A 17,914-nucleotide genomic window follows, 5' to 3' on the forward strand; every position below is an offset into this window, starting at 1 on the left:
CCTTTCCGCAATTTCGTTTTCATATAGGCAGTGCTCCTCTTTAACCTCAAATGAACCTTTGGGTTTTCGTGCGTGATTAACTAGAATAAGGTCAGAGGTCAAAGCTGTGCTCTGCTGAAGTATAACTTAAAGGGCAAGTTCACCTTAAAAATGAGTTTGTTTGAATACTAACCAGAAAAAAAAAAATGGGATGAACAGGATAGTGACAGTTTGACCAGTTCTGATTGATAATAAGAAAGTTATGAAAATTTGAAGATGTGGCCAATCAAACAGAAATTGACAACTTTGTGATGTAGCATTTGAGCTCATTTTTTATTTGCCCTGTGCATGAAATTGCATAAAATCTTTTTTCATGATATATGACAGAATATATATATATATTTTTTTTCATGCAAAGGTGGTATAGCAAAATAGTTATATTGCTTTAATCAAGGATGCATGTGCGACTGGATATTTATGTGATAAGAAAATGAAAGTGTCTTATTCTACAGAGCAAATGGACAAATGGGGGTGAGCGTACATGTGACATCACTCAAAAGCTACTAAAGAAAAAAATCATAACTTTCTTGGTTTCAATCAGAATTTGCTCAAACTTTCACTGTCTTGTTCTTCTTATTTGTCTGTTTTCATTCACGCAAACTAATTTTCAGGGTGGACTTGTCCTTTAAAATTGATTGTTCTGTGCTTGAGTGGAGGCAGTGTACTGGGTATAGAGCCCAGTCTCTGTGACGCAGTTTACCTGATTCCAGTTCGTTCAAGAGGTTTTCCTGCTCTGGCCGTCGAAGCCGAAGCGTTTCTCACGTCTTGGGATGGGAGGAAATAATCAGGGACGAATTATACTTCACCGGCCTGCAGGTTTTGGGTCAAGTCTATGATTAATTCACCAAGCTACTGTGTAGTTTCAGGAAGAATGGGCGAAAGCGAGTGATGGAGAGAGAAGAGAGCGAGAGATAAGAAAAAAAAACTTATATGAATTAAAAGGGGATGGTGCTGTGAGGAGATGGTGTGTACAGAGATTCTTGTCTTTCTCTTTCTCACATCTTTTTTTTTTTTTTTCTTCTGAACATTCTCCTATTTTGCATTTTCGTTAATGAAATCGGTCCTGAAAAGGTTACGGGCTCTGGAACAAGTATGCTGACAGGATGTGTCGTCAATGGTTACAGTCTTTCTACCTTTCTTGACTCGACTGAGTAGGAGTCTTTGTTTCGCCATTTACTCTCACAGTCTAATTATTCTCCATGTCTGCGCTTGGACGCCAGCAGCAAGCGTACAGTTAAAACTGGGGTCAACTTAAGTAGCTGTGACATTTTTTTTTTTACCCATCAAGGTATTCATCAGCCAGAGCCCCTTGGCTCCAGATCGTTGTGGCAAATAATGGGTGAGATCTGAGGAGGAAAGGAAGAAAGTGATTCGCTGGGCCAGAGTTGGGGTTTTCATGAGCTGAATCGGTGCAGACTAGAACAATCTGTGGATGGTTTTCCTTAAAATCCTTCTTGTTCACCATTTATTGCATCCAGTGGCAGTACGGAATACTTGATTGTAGTTGCCAGTTGATACGGATTGCCTAATCCTAATTCTAATCCTCATTTTATCACAGAGGCTTGTGAGGTGGACTTTTGGAGTGGTATATACCAGGGAGTTTGTCATACTTTCACAAGTTTGAGAAAATTAAGAAGTTTGAGATATTGGAGGAATTCATAAATTACTAGGCGAGCCATATCTAAATGAATGGTCGCTTAAAACCTAGTGTCATGATAGAAAGAGCTTTTACATTTTTTTTTCATTTTAATTCATTTATACTTTACTTTCAACAATAAAAGAAAATACATTAAACAAGATAATACATTTATCAATTTAGCAGTTTGAAAGGGCAAATTATTAAATTGAATTTAACCTTGTGACCCTTTTCTAATTGAGGTTGGAAATACGCATAGAAAGCAAGCAAATATGTAACACCATCGTTAGTCTGTTTGCTGTAAAAGTATTAATTTTAGTGGGAATAATCTTTTACACTAGGCCAATTTCTTTGAACTTCACTTGATTGCATGATATTAAAGATGAGGTCATCCGTACAAAATCTCATCTCTCAAAAAATATTTTTGTGTTGGTACTTGGTATAGTCCTGCATGGAGTATGTGAAAATTTTCGCACCATATTGTATATATTTTCTTTTTTCTTTGGCTTTTATTGCACTTCAGTTTTAGTAGACAGTTGACGGACAAAGATTCAGTCTAAGTACAAAAATACATGCCACATGTAGGCTATTGTATGCATATCTGATTGAATATTTTGACATTTGTTATGTACGTGACACATGACCCTTTTTTTTTTCTTTTTTTTTCCCACAAGAAATATTCTCCCGGAAAGCTGCTCAAATGTATCAAAGACTTGTTTCCATTTACATACTCTAAAACTGATCCATACTATTGAGAAGGGAGGAAAATCTTAAGTTCTAAAATAGAAGCCCTCTTCTGCAAGGTACTTGTATGGAAAGTCTTCTCACAAATAAATTGACTGGAATAAAAGCTGTGTGTTCACAGCAACAGATTGGTAAAAGATTCAAAGTACAAGAACGAAACAAGCTCATAACAGTTGGAGCACCATTAAGACATCTGATACATTGTCCGAGCGTGACATGAAAAACAAAATGACGAAGAGTGGACATTTGCTAACGTCAAAAAATTCACAAGATGAAAATTGATGGGGAGCGTGCAGTAATGACTACCACTCTTTGAAGTGATGGATGAACATCTTACTATCTCAAAAGAAAAATGAACACCTGAATGGCAGTTTTCCTCATTTATTGAGAGAGAGAGAGAGAGAGCACTCCATTTAGTGTCATATCAACCAACAGTGCAGTGACGCCATTCTTGGGGCAGCGGTCACTGTAATCGGACGTATTTGGTAACGGAAGGCTACTTCACTTTAGAGGCTTAAATTAGGTGGGAATTATAGAGGGGTTGTACTCTTATCATCAGGCCTGTTCATTTGCAAGGCGAAGCGTGTCATATTTCCTCAATAAATAATGATATGACACATGCATTTCTTGTACAATGCGTATCACTCCAAGAGTGCCAAAGAAGTCCCAAGCCTTATTGTGTTTCACTTTTGGGTGGAAGAACTCCATAATTTGTCAGTTCAGGATGTGGTATTCAATATTTCAGGAATGTTCATATCGATGTGCTGACAGGGAATCAATCTCTTAAAAACTGATTGACAAGATATAAGGCCCATGATAGATAGAGAGATTGAATGACAAGATATACAGTATCAAGATGAGCAGGGAAAGTTAGTTGATTGGACAGATCATTGTATGATCAGATTGGTGTGTGTGTGTTGGTCAAACTGTGTAGATTATTGTGATGAAAACTTCATAGGTTGTCAGATTACAAGATTAAAGATTAATTGGTGGAAAGAGAACCACCAAGAAAAGTAAATTTACATCCACAAAGTCATTTGCAGTGAAAAGCAGGAAATCCAGGGCACCTACTCAGTAAAAAATGACCCAAGTTTGACATCAGATTGAGAACCCTGCCCACAATTCATATGTAATTAAGTCATTTGAGTGACATCTTAAAATAATCTTGAGTGGTCATATGATTGTGCGGTTACTTTATAATATATGCTGTGAATTGCTCTTCTCTATTCTTTATGTTATGTTGGTAATTTTCACTTTTTCCAGAATGAAACATAAAGAAGTTAGTTACCAATACCCTAGGGTCAATCTGCAAATAATCCCGCATTCTGTTTTCATAATTTTCCACTCTAAGCCAAAAACTGGAATGACATTTCATCATCACATGGCCTATCAAGAATCCTGAATAGCAATGAGAAAGCATTCTGCAACCAGATGATCAATACTTATTTTTTGTCCAGTTGTATCTTTTACACGAGGGCATACGTTCAAACAACTTTCACCTCGTGGGATATCCTTTGAATGCAGTTTGATGATTTTTGTTGTTGTTGTTGTTGCAGTAGAGGAGACATTTGAAGTGCAAGTTTGAGTAGTTTGTGTAGACAAAAAAGTTGTTGCTTATTCACGAACAACATTGACATCGTATAGAAACAGAATATCAGAGTTCCCTTCTTTTGACCTCTTGTTATTGTTCATTTTATACGATTGAGGTAGTGAGATTTTGTGCTTCAATGTGCAAAAAAAACAAATATTGCAGGGCAAATATAACTACAGATGGCAAGAAATGGCAATCATGAAAAACGTAAAATAGCAGAACTTGCTTATTGGCCAGTTGTGATGAAAGTTTTGAGTTACAAGCATAAAAATCAAAGGAAGCCATTTTCATTTGGGTGTTTTTATTATCCCCTTACCTCACAAGCAGGATATACACTCTGTATTCTGTATGAATTTTTCCAATATCACACACTCACACTAAATATGATAGAAATGAAATAACACGCCGTTGTAAGCGTGGGGCAATATTGCCATCGAAGGTGGGGCAATATTTGCTTCTACAGACTGTCACTACAGCACTCTCTCTGTCTGCTTTGTCTATAGAGAAAGTTTCTTACCTCACAAAGACGTTCACTTTTCTTGCCAAGAAGTTCACACTGTAAATGTCAGAACTTTGGCCCATGCTACACAGTGGGATTCTCTACTAGATTTGCATGTGTTTGAGTGCATCTGATTTATTAAAAAAAAATCAAATAAACAATTAATCCCTTTTCATTACCAGTTGAGAAAATATACATCCATTGAACTGTGTCATTTGTACTATATCATGCTTAAGATATGTTTTTGGTGTATTTTTAAGGGTGAGAGTGAAGAATTCCATCCTCTTTTTTTTTTTTTTTTTTTTTTTGCTGGTGTTTCACTAAAAGTAATCATGTTGGAATGTTCCATGTCTTTTACCTTGTGGCAGATGTATTCCCATTTTGTATTTCTGTGCACATGCGTACTCCCCTCCCCCTAGAAAACAGAGAATGTTCCTTGTAAATTTAGAAATATCACAAATGTGTGTTTTTCTCCCGCCCTGCCTGTAGGCGGGTTCCATCTTTGAATAGGTGACTTCATTGCGCCCAATTGTAATTTCCCATCATTCATTTTTGTGAACCTGCAGACATTTTAGCAAAGAGCAGAAGCAGGAATAGAAAGAGAAAGGGGAGGGATTCTGAGAGAGATAGACGTATTGGAAAGGATTTCAACTGATCGATATCAATCTGCTGGAGTTGTCAAGTAATACCGCTGCAAATTGATGGTGATTGACAGGTATTCTTCTTCAAGTGGCCCCGGTCTTTGGACGCTTAATAGACATTTTATCCTGCCTTCACGAGACAGCCTCAAATGCCGGCTTTATTCTCGACAGACAACAGATTATGCTCGGGTCTAAATTGAGTTTGTACTTCTCTTTGCCTGTGACACATTCAAAAAGTGGTATTGTAACCCAGTCATTCTATCCCAAACAAGTTTGGCTCATCTTTCATCTGCTGATTTGCAACGGCTTCAGGCGTCCAAATCACAGCGAATAACTTTAAAATAAAGCTTCTGCCAGTGATTTAAAAAAAGCCAGTGAACACAAGTTTCCATTGCTATTCCATGCTGCCTTTTCTTTTCTTTCACATACTTATGACAAATTAGAAGGCCCCACTTGTATTTCTATGCAACATTTCAAATATAAGACATATCTATATATAAAACATATATATTTTTATTTGAATATAGATTAAAGGATTGGTTTAGTTTTGGTTGAGATGGAGCTTCAGGTTTCCCTTTTTTTGTGAGATGAGAAACCTCTTGAAGGTTTATTTGATGAAAATTGGTTTTGAAATGCCTGAGATATCCCCAAACAAAGAATTTCTAATAAAAGGTAGGACCCACCTTTGAATTGGGACCACTTTATTTTACTTTGTGTTTGGATATCTCAGCATTTTAAAACTAGCTTTCATTGAATATATTTTGAATTCCTCTTTAATAGAATTGTATGCTTTTTCATATTCCGTCAGTGGTTTCTAATTTTCTCGTAACAAGTTAAAATCCACATCCTCTATCTCAACCAAAACTGTACCATTCCTTTCACCCGTTGAGGATGGACTGATTTTGCTACAACATGCATTTCCCATAGACACCTGCCCGAGTATACTCGGGACTCATCCTCAACGGGCTAAGATATTTTCATTAGATCTCTTGTGTTATCATCTGCTTAAACATAAATGACACAAGTTTGTTTGTATACTGTCTTTGCCTTATGTCTTCTGCATAATCCAGACAGTGTAATAACGGAGGCATTGCATTATGAATTGCTTTATTGATACAATAAGGATTGTTTAACAGAATTTAGGCATACCTTTTCCTTCTTGTTTGTAAATCACATGTATGAATCAATCACATTGAGAAGAACTCTGGTTCTTCACTTCCTAGTTCAAAACCATGCGAGATACTGTATTCATCATAAAGAGGATTCCTGTATTTGATTTTGTTTTTCTTGTTTCATCTTAGAGGCTTTCAATTGTATATTTCTTACCCATAATTATTGTCAGTGAAGTGTTTTGTTGTGATTGAAAACTCTAGCTAAGGTTACTAGAAAATCTTGACAGGATATTCATTGGCCTTTTGGAGTGTATATGAACTCTATTACCCATTTGTCAGTGTGGTCTGTGTTTAAACATGATTCAGTGATGCTCGAATGATTAGCTAAAAAAAGTAAATGCCGACTCAGCAGTGCGCCATTTCTACCTGGCTCAGTAAAAGTCTGCCAAGCTTGTCATCGCAGACCGGGGTAGTGTAATGAAATCACAACTTGGCCGACACTACGTGAAGGAGAAAGACAGATTGCTGCGACGACGTTGCTCCCAAAGAGTAACGCTGAATTTGTTTTCGCAATCAACCCCCTTGAACCCAAGCCTTGCTGCCGTTCTCTCTCGGCGTCAAAGATTCGACATCTCACCGACGCTGCGCTGAAAATGAGATGTACTTTTGACGAGACTAGCAGATATGCGGAGACTTAAACGCACCGGCTGATGTTGGTTCAGGTCCCCTGTGGGCAATATTGTATCCCCATCAACACACCGTAACTACATCAAAGTTTGCTTAATGTCCATAGCATGGCTATATTCAAGAGGTGTGGCAGTTCATTTTACTCACCAAGGCTAAGGGTTCTGCCCCCCTAAACACCTCCTTGATTGAAGATTCTATTCACTAAAACCCACCTAGGTAGGTGATCAGGCTCACATTAAAGGGACTGTACAGTACTGCTTGAGGTGGGGGATTCAGGTTTATAACATTCCTAAGTGAGATAATGAGAAACCTCTTATGAAATATGAAAGAGCATGTAATTTTAAGAAGGATTCGATGTTTATTTGATGAAATTTGTTTTTCAAATGGCTGAGATATCCAAAAAAGTGATAATAATAAAAGGCGACAGGCCACAACTTTTATTACGATCTCTTTGTTTCACCTTGTTTTTGGATATCTCAGCCATTTCAAAACCGATTTTCATCAAATAAATTTTTCATAGCCCTTAAGATTACATGCTCTTCAGCATGTCATAGAGTGATTTCTGAATATTTTGCAAAACATTAAATCCTCACTTCAACCAAAACAGTACAGTCCCTTTAAGCAATCCCTATCTGAGAATGAGGTTTTAGTATCTGGACATTTCACCAAGGACTGTCCTTTTATTTATTACCGTAGATTGTGTCGACATAGTGACAAGAAGAAATAGTTTGTATCACAATTATGATTAGGGAATAGATACTGTATATGCCAAATATTTGGTGAGGTTTTGATTTTCGCAAATTTTGTGAGTTGGGTGCTATTCGCAAATTTAGAGACACACAAAAATATTAACTCTGATACCGACATGAATATGACATGCACGCATATAATTCTCTGTTCAGTACTGTAAGTACTCCATAATCATAAATTTAACCACTTAGGGAATTGTCGGGAAGACCCAATTCGCAACAGATTAGACTCACTAAATATATGGCATATACAGTAACGTAAATATCTGCAAAAAATTGAAGCAGTTACTTAAAATGTTTGACTCTATTCTACCACTTAAAATAATTCCCGCATACCAAATCGCGCAGGTGGAGCCTCTATCAATAATGGCAGAAGTACATTGATTGTATACAACCATTCATTTCATTGGACTTGATTCATGCCTCAAATACAAGCATAAATTTTTACCTTCATTTACCAATGCCTGGGCGTGCACGATTCTGCTCGGCAAACGTTATCAAATGGGTTTTTACACATGTACATGTATGCATGGCTCAGCAATGTTAATGATTTTGACACTTTATAAAAATACTCTTGTCCTGTGTGGAGAATAGGACGAAGTTTTGTACAGAGATTTCTTAGTGTGTGTACATTCCATGCAGGTACCTTTTTTTTAAAGTACTTATTGCTCTCTTTACATACTTTTTTTTTCGGTTGAGATTCCAGAATGTTGTTATGTGGCTGTTAACATTCTTGGTCAAATATCAATATCTATTTTATTATCATTACAATTTTCTGGCCTTGTGTAATGTATTTTTATGCTTTTCCTGCCTTATGTTAAGTATTTTCTCAAAGAATAAAATTGTGAATATAACATTTGAATGTTGATTATCTGTGTTTAATGCAAATAATTTTTTTTACTCTTAATCCTGTTAAGATTCTCCTGAAATTTTTCATAGCTTTATATTGATTATACCTGTCCTTTTCAATTAGATATCAATGAGTATGATACTGTATCTGTTTTGTTTTTGTTCTTGTTTCACTTTGAACTGCTGTTGTGTAGCAAAAGGTTGATCAGAAGGCCTTCGTTGGCTTACGCTTTTCTGCGAAACTGGAAGCCCGCCTTCTTTCCAGGGTAGCTTTAGGCCTTTGAGCCATCCCTTCTGACACTCAGCTTCTCTGCAGAAGGGAGCGTTCCTAACTGTTTTGTTTCCATGACGAACTTCGCCTGATGTTTGTCGTGGAAATGCCGCAAAGAATAACAAGTGCTATCATTAACTCACCCCTGTGTCTCTTCACTCATGTCACACATTCAATATATTTGCTAATAAACATCGACAAAATCTCTAATCCATCATGTCACGACTCGCGGGGGATGGTAGAGACCAATCGTGAAAGGGATCACTTTTGCTTGCGATAAAGCTGTAAGACGATCAACTTTCACAAACATGGGGAAAACTGATCAGCGGAGGCTTTGAGAAGCGATCTTTGTTGCACACTGGTCCTATTAACCTGAATTTCATTGACACAAACTATATTGAATGATAGTCTTCACAAACAGACCCATACCGTATATAGAAAGATGGAAGGGCAATAATGGATAAAGAAAACAAGCAAATTAGAGGGACTACTAACTAAACTAGCCAGTACTAAAGTTTTACCATTTGTACAGATAGTGAGACACCCACATGCAAGGATTTGTTCATATCAATATTTCATAGCCGCCAGCTTTGCTGAGTACTTTGCGTATTATGACCTTTGTGATGTTGTCTGTTAGTATAAGGTCATGTTATCTATAATTCAGTGTCTCTCTGTGAGCACTTAATCATGACAAAACGGTAGAGAAGGTAATCTTTTGTGGAAGATAAGAGTTGAGATGGTGACGAGTATTTTGACAAAGTATCAATTTACGAGCACAAACTCTTCGAGATCAGGCCTGACCTTAACTTTGACGTCATAGCGACGGGGTCTTGAATAATTGCTGTGTACGAGGTAGCGATCGGAAGCATGGGTATGGAAAGCAGATATCTTGATGACTTCATCCAGAAGATTGTTGCATGGTTTTCACTTTGATGTCATCAGTACTTTGACCTAGTATTAGTTCTTAGTTGTTGTCCTTGTTTTGACAGTAATCTTTGTGACTTTTTGGATTTGAAGTATGAGGATGGAAAATTGTTATGTTTCCTGATACCTTTTTCATGTTAATGCTGTAATTTTTTGTTTACTCTGTATGAATTTATTTCATAATTCCAATTTTCTCTCATTTGTGTAAGATGGTAGAAGAACTCCAAGAAACATTTTACACTTTGCAAAATGTTGGCCTCTGATTAAGGTGAACACTGAGAAAACATGCTAAGTAAACATTAAGTCTTATGTATAAATGTGATGTTGATAACATTGGTTGTGCATGCTATAGTAGTAATTGGGTGGAAGAGGAATGGAATTAAAAAAAAGAATTTGTAAGATTGTCAAATTTTATCCTGGTATGTGAAGGGATGTAAACAGAAATTTAAGTCAAGATAAAAATAACTATTGTGAGCACTTGACATGGTTATTTCCTTCTCTGGTGCAAGTTGAATTAAAGATGTTGTAAATAATTAAATATATTGACTGGACAGTATTTCTGCTGAAAAGACAAGTGATACAAAATGATCAGTGAGCTTGTGTGTTGTGCAGCCCTATCAAGTCACGATGAAGAAAATGTGACAAAAATTGTCTTTGGTCAACCCAAATTTGAGTCTGTGACCTAGGCTAGGCTCACTGGTGAGATGTTACACTCATTCAAACATACAGAGCTGCCCCCCCCCCCTCCTCCCATTGATGCAGTGGAATATGGCGCAAAGTGTTGCCATGGAAACCAGCCTTGCAGTATCTCCATTTCTTTTACCTCCCATCCCTGCCTCCATTGCTTTTGTTCTGAAGATTCCCTTGGCTGTTGGTACAATGTTGCCGACTGTAACGTCGTTGAGACAATTTTATTGTCTTGCTTTTCCTCGTGTGCGTCTGATATGCGCAGACACTGATGATACAAAAAAAAAAGATAAGACATGGAAAGGCAGAGGTTAGTTTCGCATCACATATTGGGCAATTTTCTCTCATAGTATCATATTTTTAGCGAATATTATTTCTTGTGATGTACAAAGTTTATTTGACACCTAATACTTATCACTTGACATCTTTAGTTCACTCAATGTATATAATTTGTTGCACAGCCAAATAGCTTGAAGACATAGAGACATGTAGACGAATTTATGGAATTTTTAAAAAAGGTGATATGGGAATTCGATTTGAGTGAAGTGAAAGTTTTTGATGGAAAGGAAGGAGTAGTCCAAACTTGGAGAGGACTTTCAAATTCAAATTCTACTGTGCTCAATTAGTTCGTTCAATTGACTTTGTACTTCATTTATGCATGAGAAAGAAATTCAGAAATAAAATCATATCATAGTGAGTTTATGACCCGTGAGAAATCAGAGAAATACACCGTATGACGGTATAAATATCCATCCAATATTTAGAGTCACATTAAGTTTTGTATGATATGTTTGCTGTTTTTATGGTGACCCTCTCCCCTGCCAGATAAACATCAATTCTGCTGTCCATTAGCACAAACAACTCATACATCTTTTTCTTTTTTCCAAAGAAAAAGTTGATCAGCAAATCTCATCGGCGGGCAACTCACCACAGAAAATAACTTGTATTCACTAACTTTCCTTCTGACAGTAAAATTAAAGAAAAAAAAATCCAGGGTGATATGATTGTGCTTTAGATGGAGTCGTGGGGGGGGGGGGGGGGGGGGGGACATCTGAGCTGGACCTTTGGACTCTGTTTTATTCCACTGCCCTGCTGCTATTGGATAAGCAGCAGCTTCAGCAGCTATTCTGCTACTAATGATAGTAATTTGCATATTTGTTGCTATACCCAGTCAATCTCTGCCATGATAACTTATGTGGAGATGGATATTTTCAAACTGTTCATCCCCCTTCCCAAGATTTAAGTAAATGAACTCATGCTCTGTAGGTATATTTAATTGAGGTGATTTTCTGGAAATTCTGGGTTGTATGTCTCTTTTTCTTTCCTTCTCTCAGTTTCTTCTGGATCAACATTACCAAAAAAAAAAAGTATGTGAGATATATATTGCACCATAAATCTTAATGGATGTCTTCACCATTATTACTTTTCATAGATTTTTCATCATATCCATGTTTTGGTTTATCTGATAATAACTAACCCTAGGATTACTAAACAATCAATTTGAACACTACAATATATCATTGGCATTTTGTGATGATGGTTTTGAATGGGTTAATATGTGAAAGTTCTGAGGAGATCTTGTCAGTTATTGTTCAATAAAATGAGATTTTTTTTCTCTACCTTTTTCTCTCATTAGATTTTCATCAACCAACCCTATTTCTGCAGCCCCCTTGCTCATGAATAAGTGGTATTCAATGTGTTCCCATTGGCTGTAAGCTTGCTCAGAGAACAGGACTGCTCTATTACAAAGTGGGGGTGAACAAAGTCACAGTATGCCAATGTATTGCTGTTAGAGATTATTCTCCCATAAAAATTTCAACAACAGCCAAATAGATATCTGTTTCTAGTAAGTGGGAGTGGTATCAAAATTTGAAATTGGTATGTAACATTGGACAAGTGATTAGAGTGATTTCTGGAGTGTTGGTCATAATATTAATAATAATAATAATAATACATACATTTTCTATAGCGCCGTTCTCCACTTTGATTAAATGCTCAAGGCGCTTTACAATTGTACATCAAAGCAAACAGATTGAAAATACAAGTACATCACAGTAATAGAAGAAGGATGAAGAAGCAGAAAAAAAAAAGACATGAAAGTCTGTCTTCTCTAATTCTCTAATCTTTGATGACTAATGAGGCTGAACCCCCCTACAGCTCTGAATGGACTAAGCTAGCACACTCTCAGCCAAAGGAGAAATAGTACTGACAGTACACACACACACACACACACACACACACACACACACACACACACACACACACACACACATGCATGCATATACTGTTTTGTCTATGCTCGTATGTACAATCTTATGTTCAGCCCACGCACGAGCACTGAGGGGGGGGGGGCATTCTACCCCTCTCTCTCTCTCCCTCTCTTTCTGACTGTCTCTCCCCCTCTTGTTCGGAATCATGCTTGAACTACTGGCACACGATAAGCTTATCACCGCTTGCCATCAGCTTTTCAGCTTTTCTTTTACATAAGGCGCGTGTGTGACAAAGGGCAATAACTTATTTTAGTATTTCTACTTCTGAGGCTGGAACCACATGCACCATGCTTGGGTGAGATAGATTTTGTAAATTACCAACAGTTTGGATACCAGCACCAAGCAAGTCATCTGTTAGCTGAAAGATATCTCTCCCTCGCCTGCCCCCCTCCTCTCCCGCACTCCCGTGCTCTCCAGTAATGACAATGAGTGCACATCTTGAACCAACCGACCACTTGCTACTAGCCGCTCGTGACTGCAGCTTGACTTCTCGCTTACGGTCAGCTGAAGTGAGGATGGATACCGGGGACCAGCAGTGAGGGTACCCGCTCCGAGGCTCGACACACTCTTGCTCCTCAGTTCTGTGGTGACTGACTCACTTGTTACCGCTCAATTTTGAGTGGACTTTAGGAGTGGGCACGTTGATTGACCTGGCTGGTCTAGTTTTTTCTTGTATTTGACCAAGAGGAGAAAAACTAACCATATTTTTTTCTTCCTCCGGATGTGTATATTTTGTGAGCATCACACTCGAGCATCACCATTATATACAGGTAGAGGATTGAATTTATGCAACTCCACGAATGTTTGTCTCTCCAATTTGCTCTTGTGTATACCGCAAAGCGACCACAGTAGGCAGGTGTGAGCCCACGGCAGAAGTGTGCACAATATTCGTACAAGGATTTCTTTGATTTAGCCTGGCCTTGTATCTGTTCCAGTTTTTCCTGAGAGTGCTTGACTCGCAAAACGTGGAAGAAGTGACTTGTTATTTTTCGTTGGTCTGTTTACTGGAGTCTGTGCAAAAGAATCGCCGGAGATTTAGTGGTCAAGCTTTTTGAATCAATAAGATTTGCACAGAAAGGTGACTGATTGAAGCTACTATTCATCTGGCAAAAAGCAAATTCAAATTCAGAACTGAAGTGTGCGTGGGGAAGTGTGCACTTTCTTTGAATTGGGTCTGGAGTGGACTGGCGAAAGAGCTTTGCTTCCTTGGGTCATCGTCAAGATCACCATCGGGTGTGCGGTGGATGCTTCTGCCCTTTTCCCCACGAATGATGTGCATGAAGGATAATATTTGAAATCACGTTTTCCACGCCTGCTTCGTTCCGCCAGGGATGACCTCTGCTGCGTAGGGCTGTCTGAGAAGACCCATGACACTCCTCGTATCCGGGAGTGATGATTCCCATGGCGACCACGCTCTGACCAGATTGCAAAGCACTTCGTCAGACATCTAGTGCCGTCTCCAAATCTTTCTCGCTGGTAGAGATCCAGAAGAAAGACACGACAAGAGTCCAGCTCTATATAAGTCATCTGATGCTGTCCTCATATTTTGTCATGTACAGCCGTGACTTTGTCCCCCCATCTACCTAGTCGAAAGGATTGAGGAGTGATTTGCGGAAAGACAAAAGTGGAGATAAGCCTTACTCGTTCTTCAGTGGGATACCAAATATTGACATGCGCCAAAATGTTCAGCTGAAGTGAAAAGAAAGAAAAAACAGGAGCCCCTCATAAATCCCTGATGGGAGAGGTGATGAGTTTTGTTGGGAAATAAGTGATCACAACATGCTGATGTGAGGGCAAAGACACGCTGCAAGATAGAGTGAACTAAGCTCTGATATATGATACCAGATACTGCCAGTGAGCACACTACATTTCAGTAGAGACAGGTGGAAGGCTGGGCATATATCATATCCCTTGTTTATTGAATTCATTCTTAATTTGGATATTTTTCCACTGAGCAGCAAAATGATGCTATCTTGAAATCAAACTCTTGGATTAATTCTTGGATCGCTCAAAGACGAGGAAGAGGAATTGATGTGTGTGAAATTGATCTTGGCTATTTTGACATAAAGTTCCTGTTTGGGGTGAAAAAAAAACAACAAAACCAAATCATCCATTTCGCTCGGAGAAAAAAGCAACAAAACCAAATCATCCCTTTTGCTCATGATAGAAAGAGGAATTAACTTCACCATGACGACCGTAGGATATGCAGACCCCGTTGCTCACTTAACATTTCCCAATTCCACGCAGACTGTGATGTCGCCGCTTGTCTTAGATTTACAGCGATACCTTCCATGTCTTGTAGGAATAATCTGTGCTTTGGGTTTGCTGTGCAATGGCTTTATCATCCTACTCCTTCTTACTTTTTCAAACATGAAAACTCTGGCCAATACTTTCATTCTCAATCTCGCTCTCGCAGACTTCTTCTTCATGGTGACTTTCCCCTTTCTCGGTCATCAGATGTACAGCGGTCAGTGGATATTCGGCCGCGTGATGTGCAAGATTGTAGTCCCGTATGACACCATGACGCAATTCACCGTGGTGTTTTTTCTGGTTGTGATGGGATTCGATCGATACCTGGCAATTTGCCAGCCAATACGTTCCATGCATTACCGCACAATTCGCAACGGTCGCATCGTCAGTTTGCTGGTGTGGCTGACCTCTTTTCTTGTGTCTTTACCTGTCTGGATCTACACAGACCAGATTGCTTACAAAGTGGATGGTGGCACTGTTAACCTGTGCTTGGCACTGGCCAGGACAAATGACTCCGATGTGAACGGGTTCTACTGGTGGATTATCTACACCATCTTTTTTGACTTCTGTGCGCCTCTTACCATAATCTTTGTCTGTTACTTTCTCATCATCTGGAACCTGTGGCACAGCCCGCTGCAGGACATCCGTAACACGTCGCGGCGCGCCAGTCGCAAGGTGGCCGTGCTCGTCATCTGTATCGTGTTCATCTTTGTGTGCTGCTACCTACCGTTCTTCATCGTTCAGGTCATTCAGAGCAAGCTGGAAGCCACCGACGGACTCTTGATTGCCTACATCATCAGCTGGTTCCTCATGTACAGTCACAGCACCATCAATCCCGTCGTCTACACCATGCTCGGTGAGAACTTTCGCCAGAACCTGCCGCGGCTGTGCCGCACCATTTTTCGCCGCCGGAAGACGGCCACGCGCCAGAGCAGTATGCGCACGTCGAGCATGTACCTCCGGCGTTCGAGGAGCTCGCTGAAGTCGTCGAACAGTACGGATGGGATGGGGAGAATCCATAGTAATGGATACCTCAGTGTCGGTCCCAAGATTACGGTCACAGCCCAACCGAGGCGATTACCCCTGGAAGATCCTGTGTAGATTTCCTTCATCTCCCTTCAGAGAACAACTTCACAACGTTGCTTTATAACATTTCTGTATGATATATCATGACGATATCTCAGTATTTATGCATGTTTGATGTGAATGTTATTGCATTTTCATGAACAAGAATGAACAACTGACAATTTGGGCATTTAGAATATTTTTTTTTTTTTGCGCATGAACAAAACATTCTTATCTTACTGCAACCATGAGAGTAACCCAGTTTGTGTCTGTTTGTAATATAGTACTTGACTGTCGTTTGAGTTTATACTGATCACCATGAAACTTCTTTGTATTCACTCTATTCAGCTTTTACCAAAACCATGCAATGATGTAAACAGGTGTGTTATATTTCTTCCTAGAAGGGATGGATGTGGCAGGGCTCCTAGTTAGAGAGAGTACTAGTATTGTCTGCCATCTGAGTCGTACCCAGTTGTGTTTGTATGACACCTGTGTTGGCAGCGTAGGGCGTTGTTCGTATTGTCAGCAAAGGATGCTGTCAGGGAAAAGGAAATGTCACTGAACATTGCACTGTTTAGGAGAATTATGTGGTCAGTGTATGTGGCAGTTCTGTGGTGCTCTGTAATATCTGTGGGTGTTACTTGGCAGATTATCTTAATAGACTCACGCAAGAAGAATGATCACTCTTGTTTGTAGTATATTGAGCACAGAATCGATCTGTAAAAGTTTGTTGATTTTTCTAGTACAAAATGTCAGAAGTTTCATTGTAACTGATTACGAATGGGACACTGTTGGGTGTCCTATGTGCAAATTCAACGGGAATTTTATGATTTGGGAGGAAATGGATTAGCTTTCAAAACCAGCATATGTGGAAGGAAAAATCCTTTCTTTCAAAAGTCTCAATTGGATCATTATGAGAGAAATTCATATGGATTATGTGGCTATTTTTTGCCATGCAGTGCATTTATGCCAAAGAGATTATTCAAATTTATTGATGATCTTGATTGATATTGATTAATTTTTAATATATTTTTTTTAAGGTACAGAAGTATTCAGGAAATATGTATTCATTTCATACTTTGAAGTAATACGCCAAAATAGATTAATGACTTCCAGTGATGAAAACTGTTGGGTGCTCAGCGAACTGAAGAACAAAAATTAATCCATAGAGAAAATGTTTTTTAACAAGGATTACTTATGTCAGTGTGTCATTCATTGTGGGTGATCTTTGTTTTTGCATTCTTCGCGTTAGCACTAAAGTGACACGTACTTGAATTTTCACTGCTAGTTTTCTCTCCAAGAAGTCATTAAATGTGCTGCCAATGCCGGGCACATGAAGTGGGGTGAGGATGTAGCGTTGATTACCCGCCATTTTGCTGATAAACACCTGTGATGGGAACGTGATAGGCAAGGTTCACTGATTAACCAAAAAATTATGACCAATTTTTTAGTGGGTGCAAAGTGCAGACAAAGTCTTTGAGTAGAAGTGTGTACACACTTCAAAAAGTTTTCGATTACAGCATGTCAAATACAGAGTATTGATATATCAATAACTATGCTTGAAGAACTCCTATGTACCTTGAAGTGTATCAAACGTGTGGTGGTTTGTACGTAGCAATGCCTAGTTCATTACAGTGATTGAAGAGGGTGTCACACAAGATGACATGACATGACAGTCAAAATATTGAAAGAACTAATGTTCAGAGTCATTTCATTGATGATTAAGTACCCGGTACCGATGCCACTGTCTCCTAATATTGGATGTAATTTCCCCAGTCATCAATTTTACTTCTTTTATTTTTTAATGTGAATGTGCAATTGTCAGTCTAGTGCCTGTTCTCTTGTAACGTATTACTTTATTTTTCAGTGTGGGTGAGATAAGTAGGGAGCTTATTAAAAA

General features: G+C 38.7%; 2 protein-coding genes across 5 annotated transcripts in view; both read left to right on the top strand.

The window, feature by feature from the left end:
- LOC139720239 (uncharacterized) overlaps positions 1-17,914 on the top strand; it is a 298,627-nt gene that overhangs the window by 116,927 nt on the left and 163,786 nt on the right. The window lies entirely within an intron of this gene.
- Positions 14,610-16,937, top strand: LOC139720230 (melanin-concentrating hormone receptor 2-like). Its single transcript, XM_071631594.1, has one exon. The coding sequence runs from the start codon at positions 14,860-14,862 to the stop codon at positions 16,048-16,050; it is 1,191 nt and encodes a 396-aa protein (XP_071487695.1). The 5' UTR covers positions 14,610-14,859; the 3' UTR covers positions 16,051-16,937.

The sequence above is a fragment of the Diadema antillarum genome, unplaced genomic scaffold, assembly GCF_040938485.1.
Source record: "Diadema antillarum isolate AM-2024a unplaced genomic scaffold, OU_Dant_1.0 scf00000124, whole genome shotgun sequence".
NCBI lineage: Eukaryota > Metazoa > Echinodermata > Echinoidea > Diadematoida > Diadematidae > Diadema > Diadema antillarum.

Coding starts and splice junctions, on each gene's coding strand:
- LOC139720230 (XM_071631594.1), top strand. CDS start 14,860: ATGATAGAAAGAGGAATTAACTTCACCATGACGACCGTAGGATATGCA.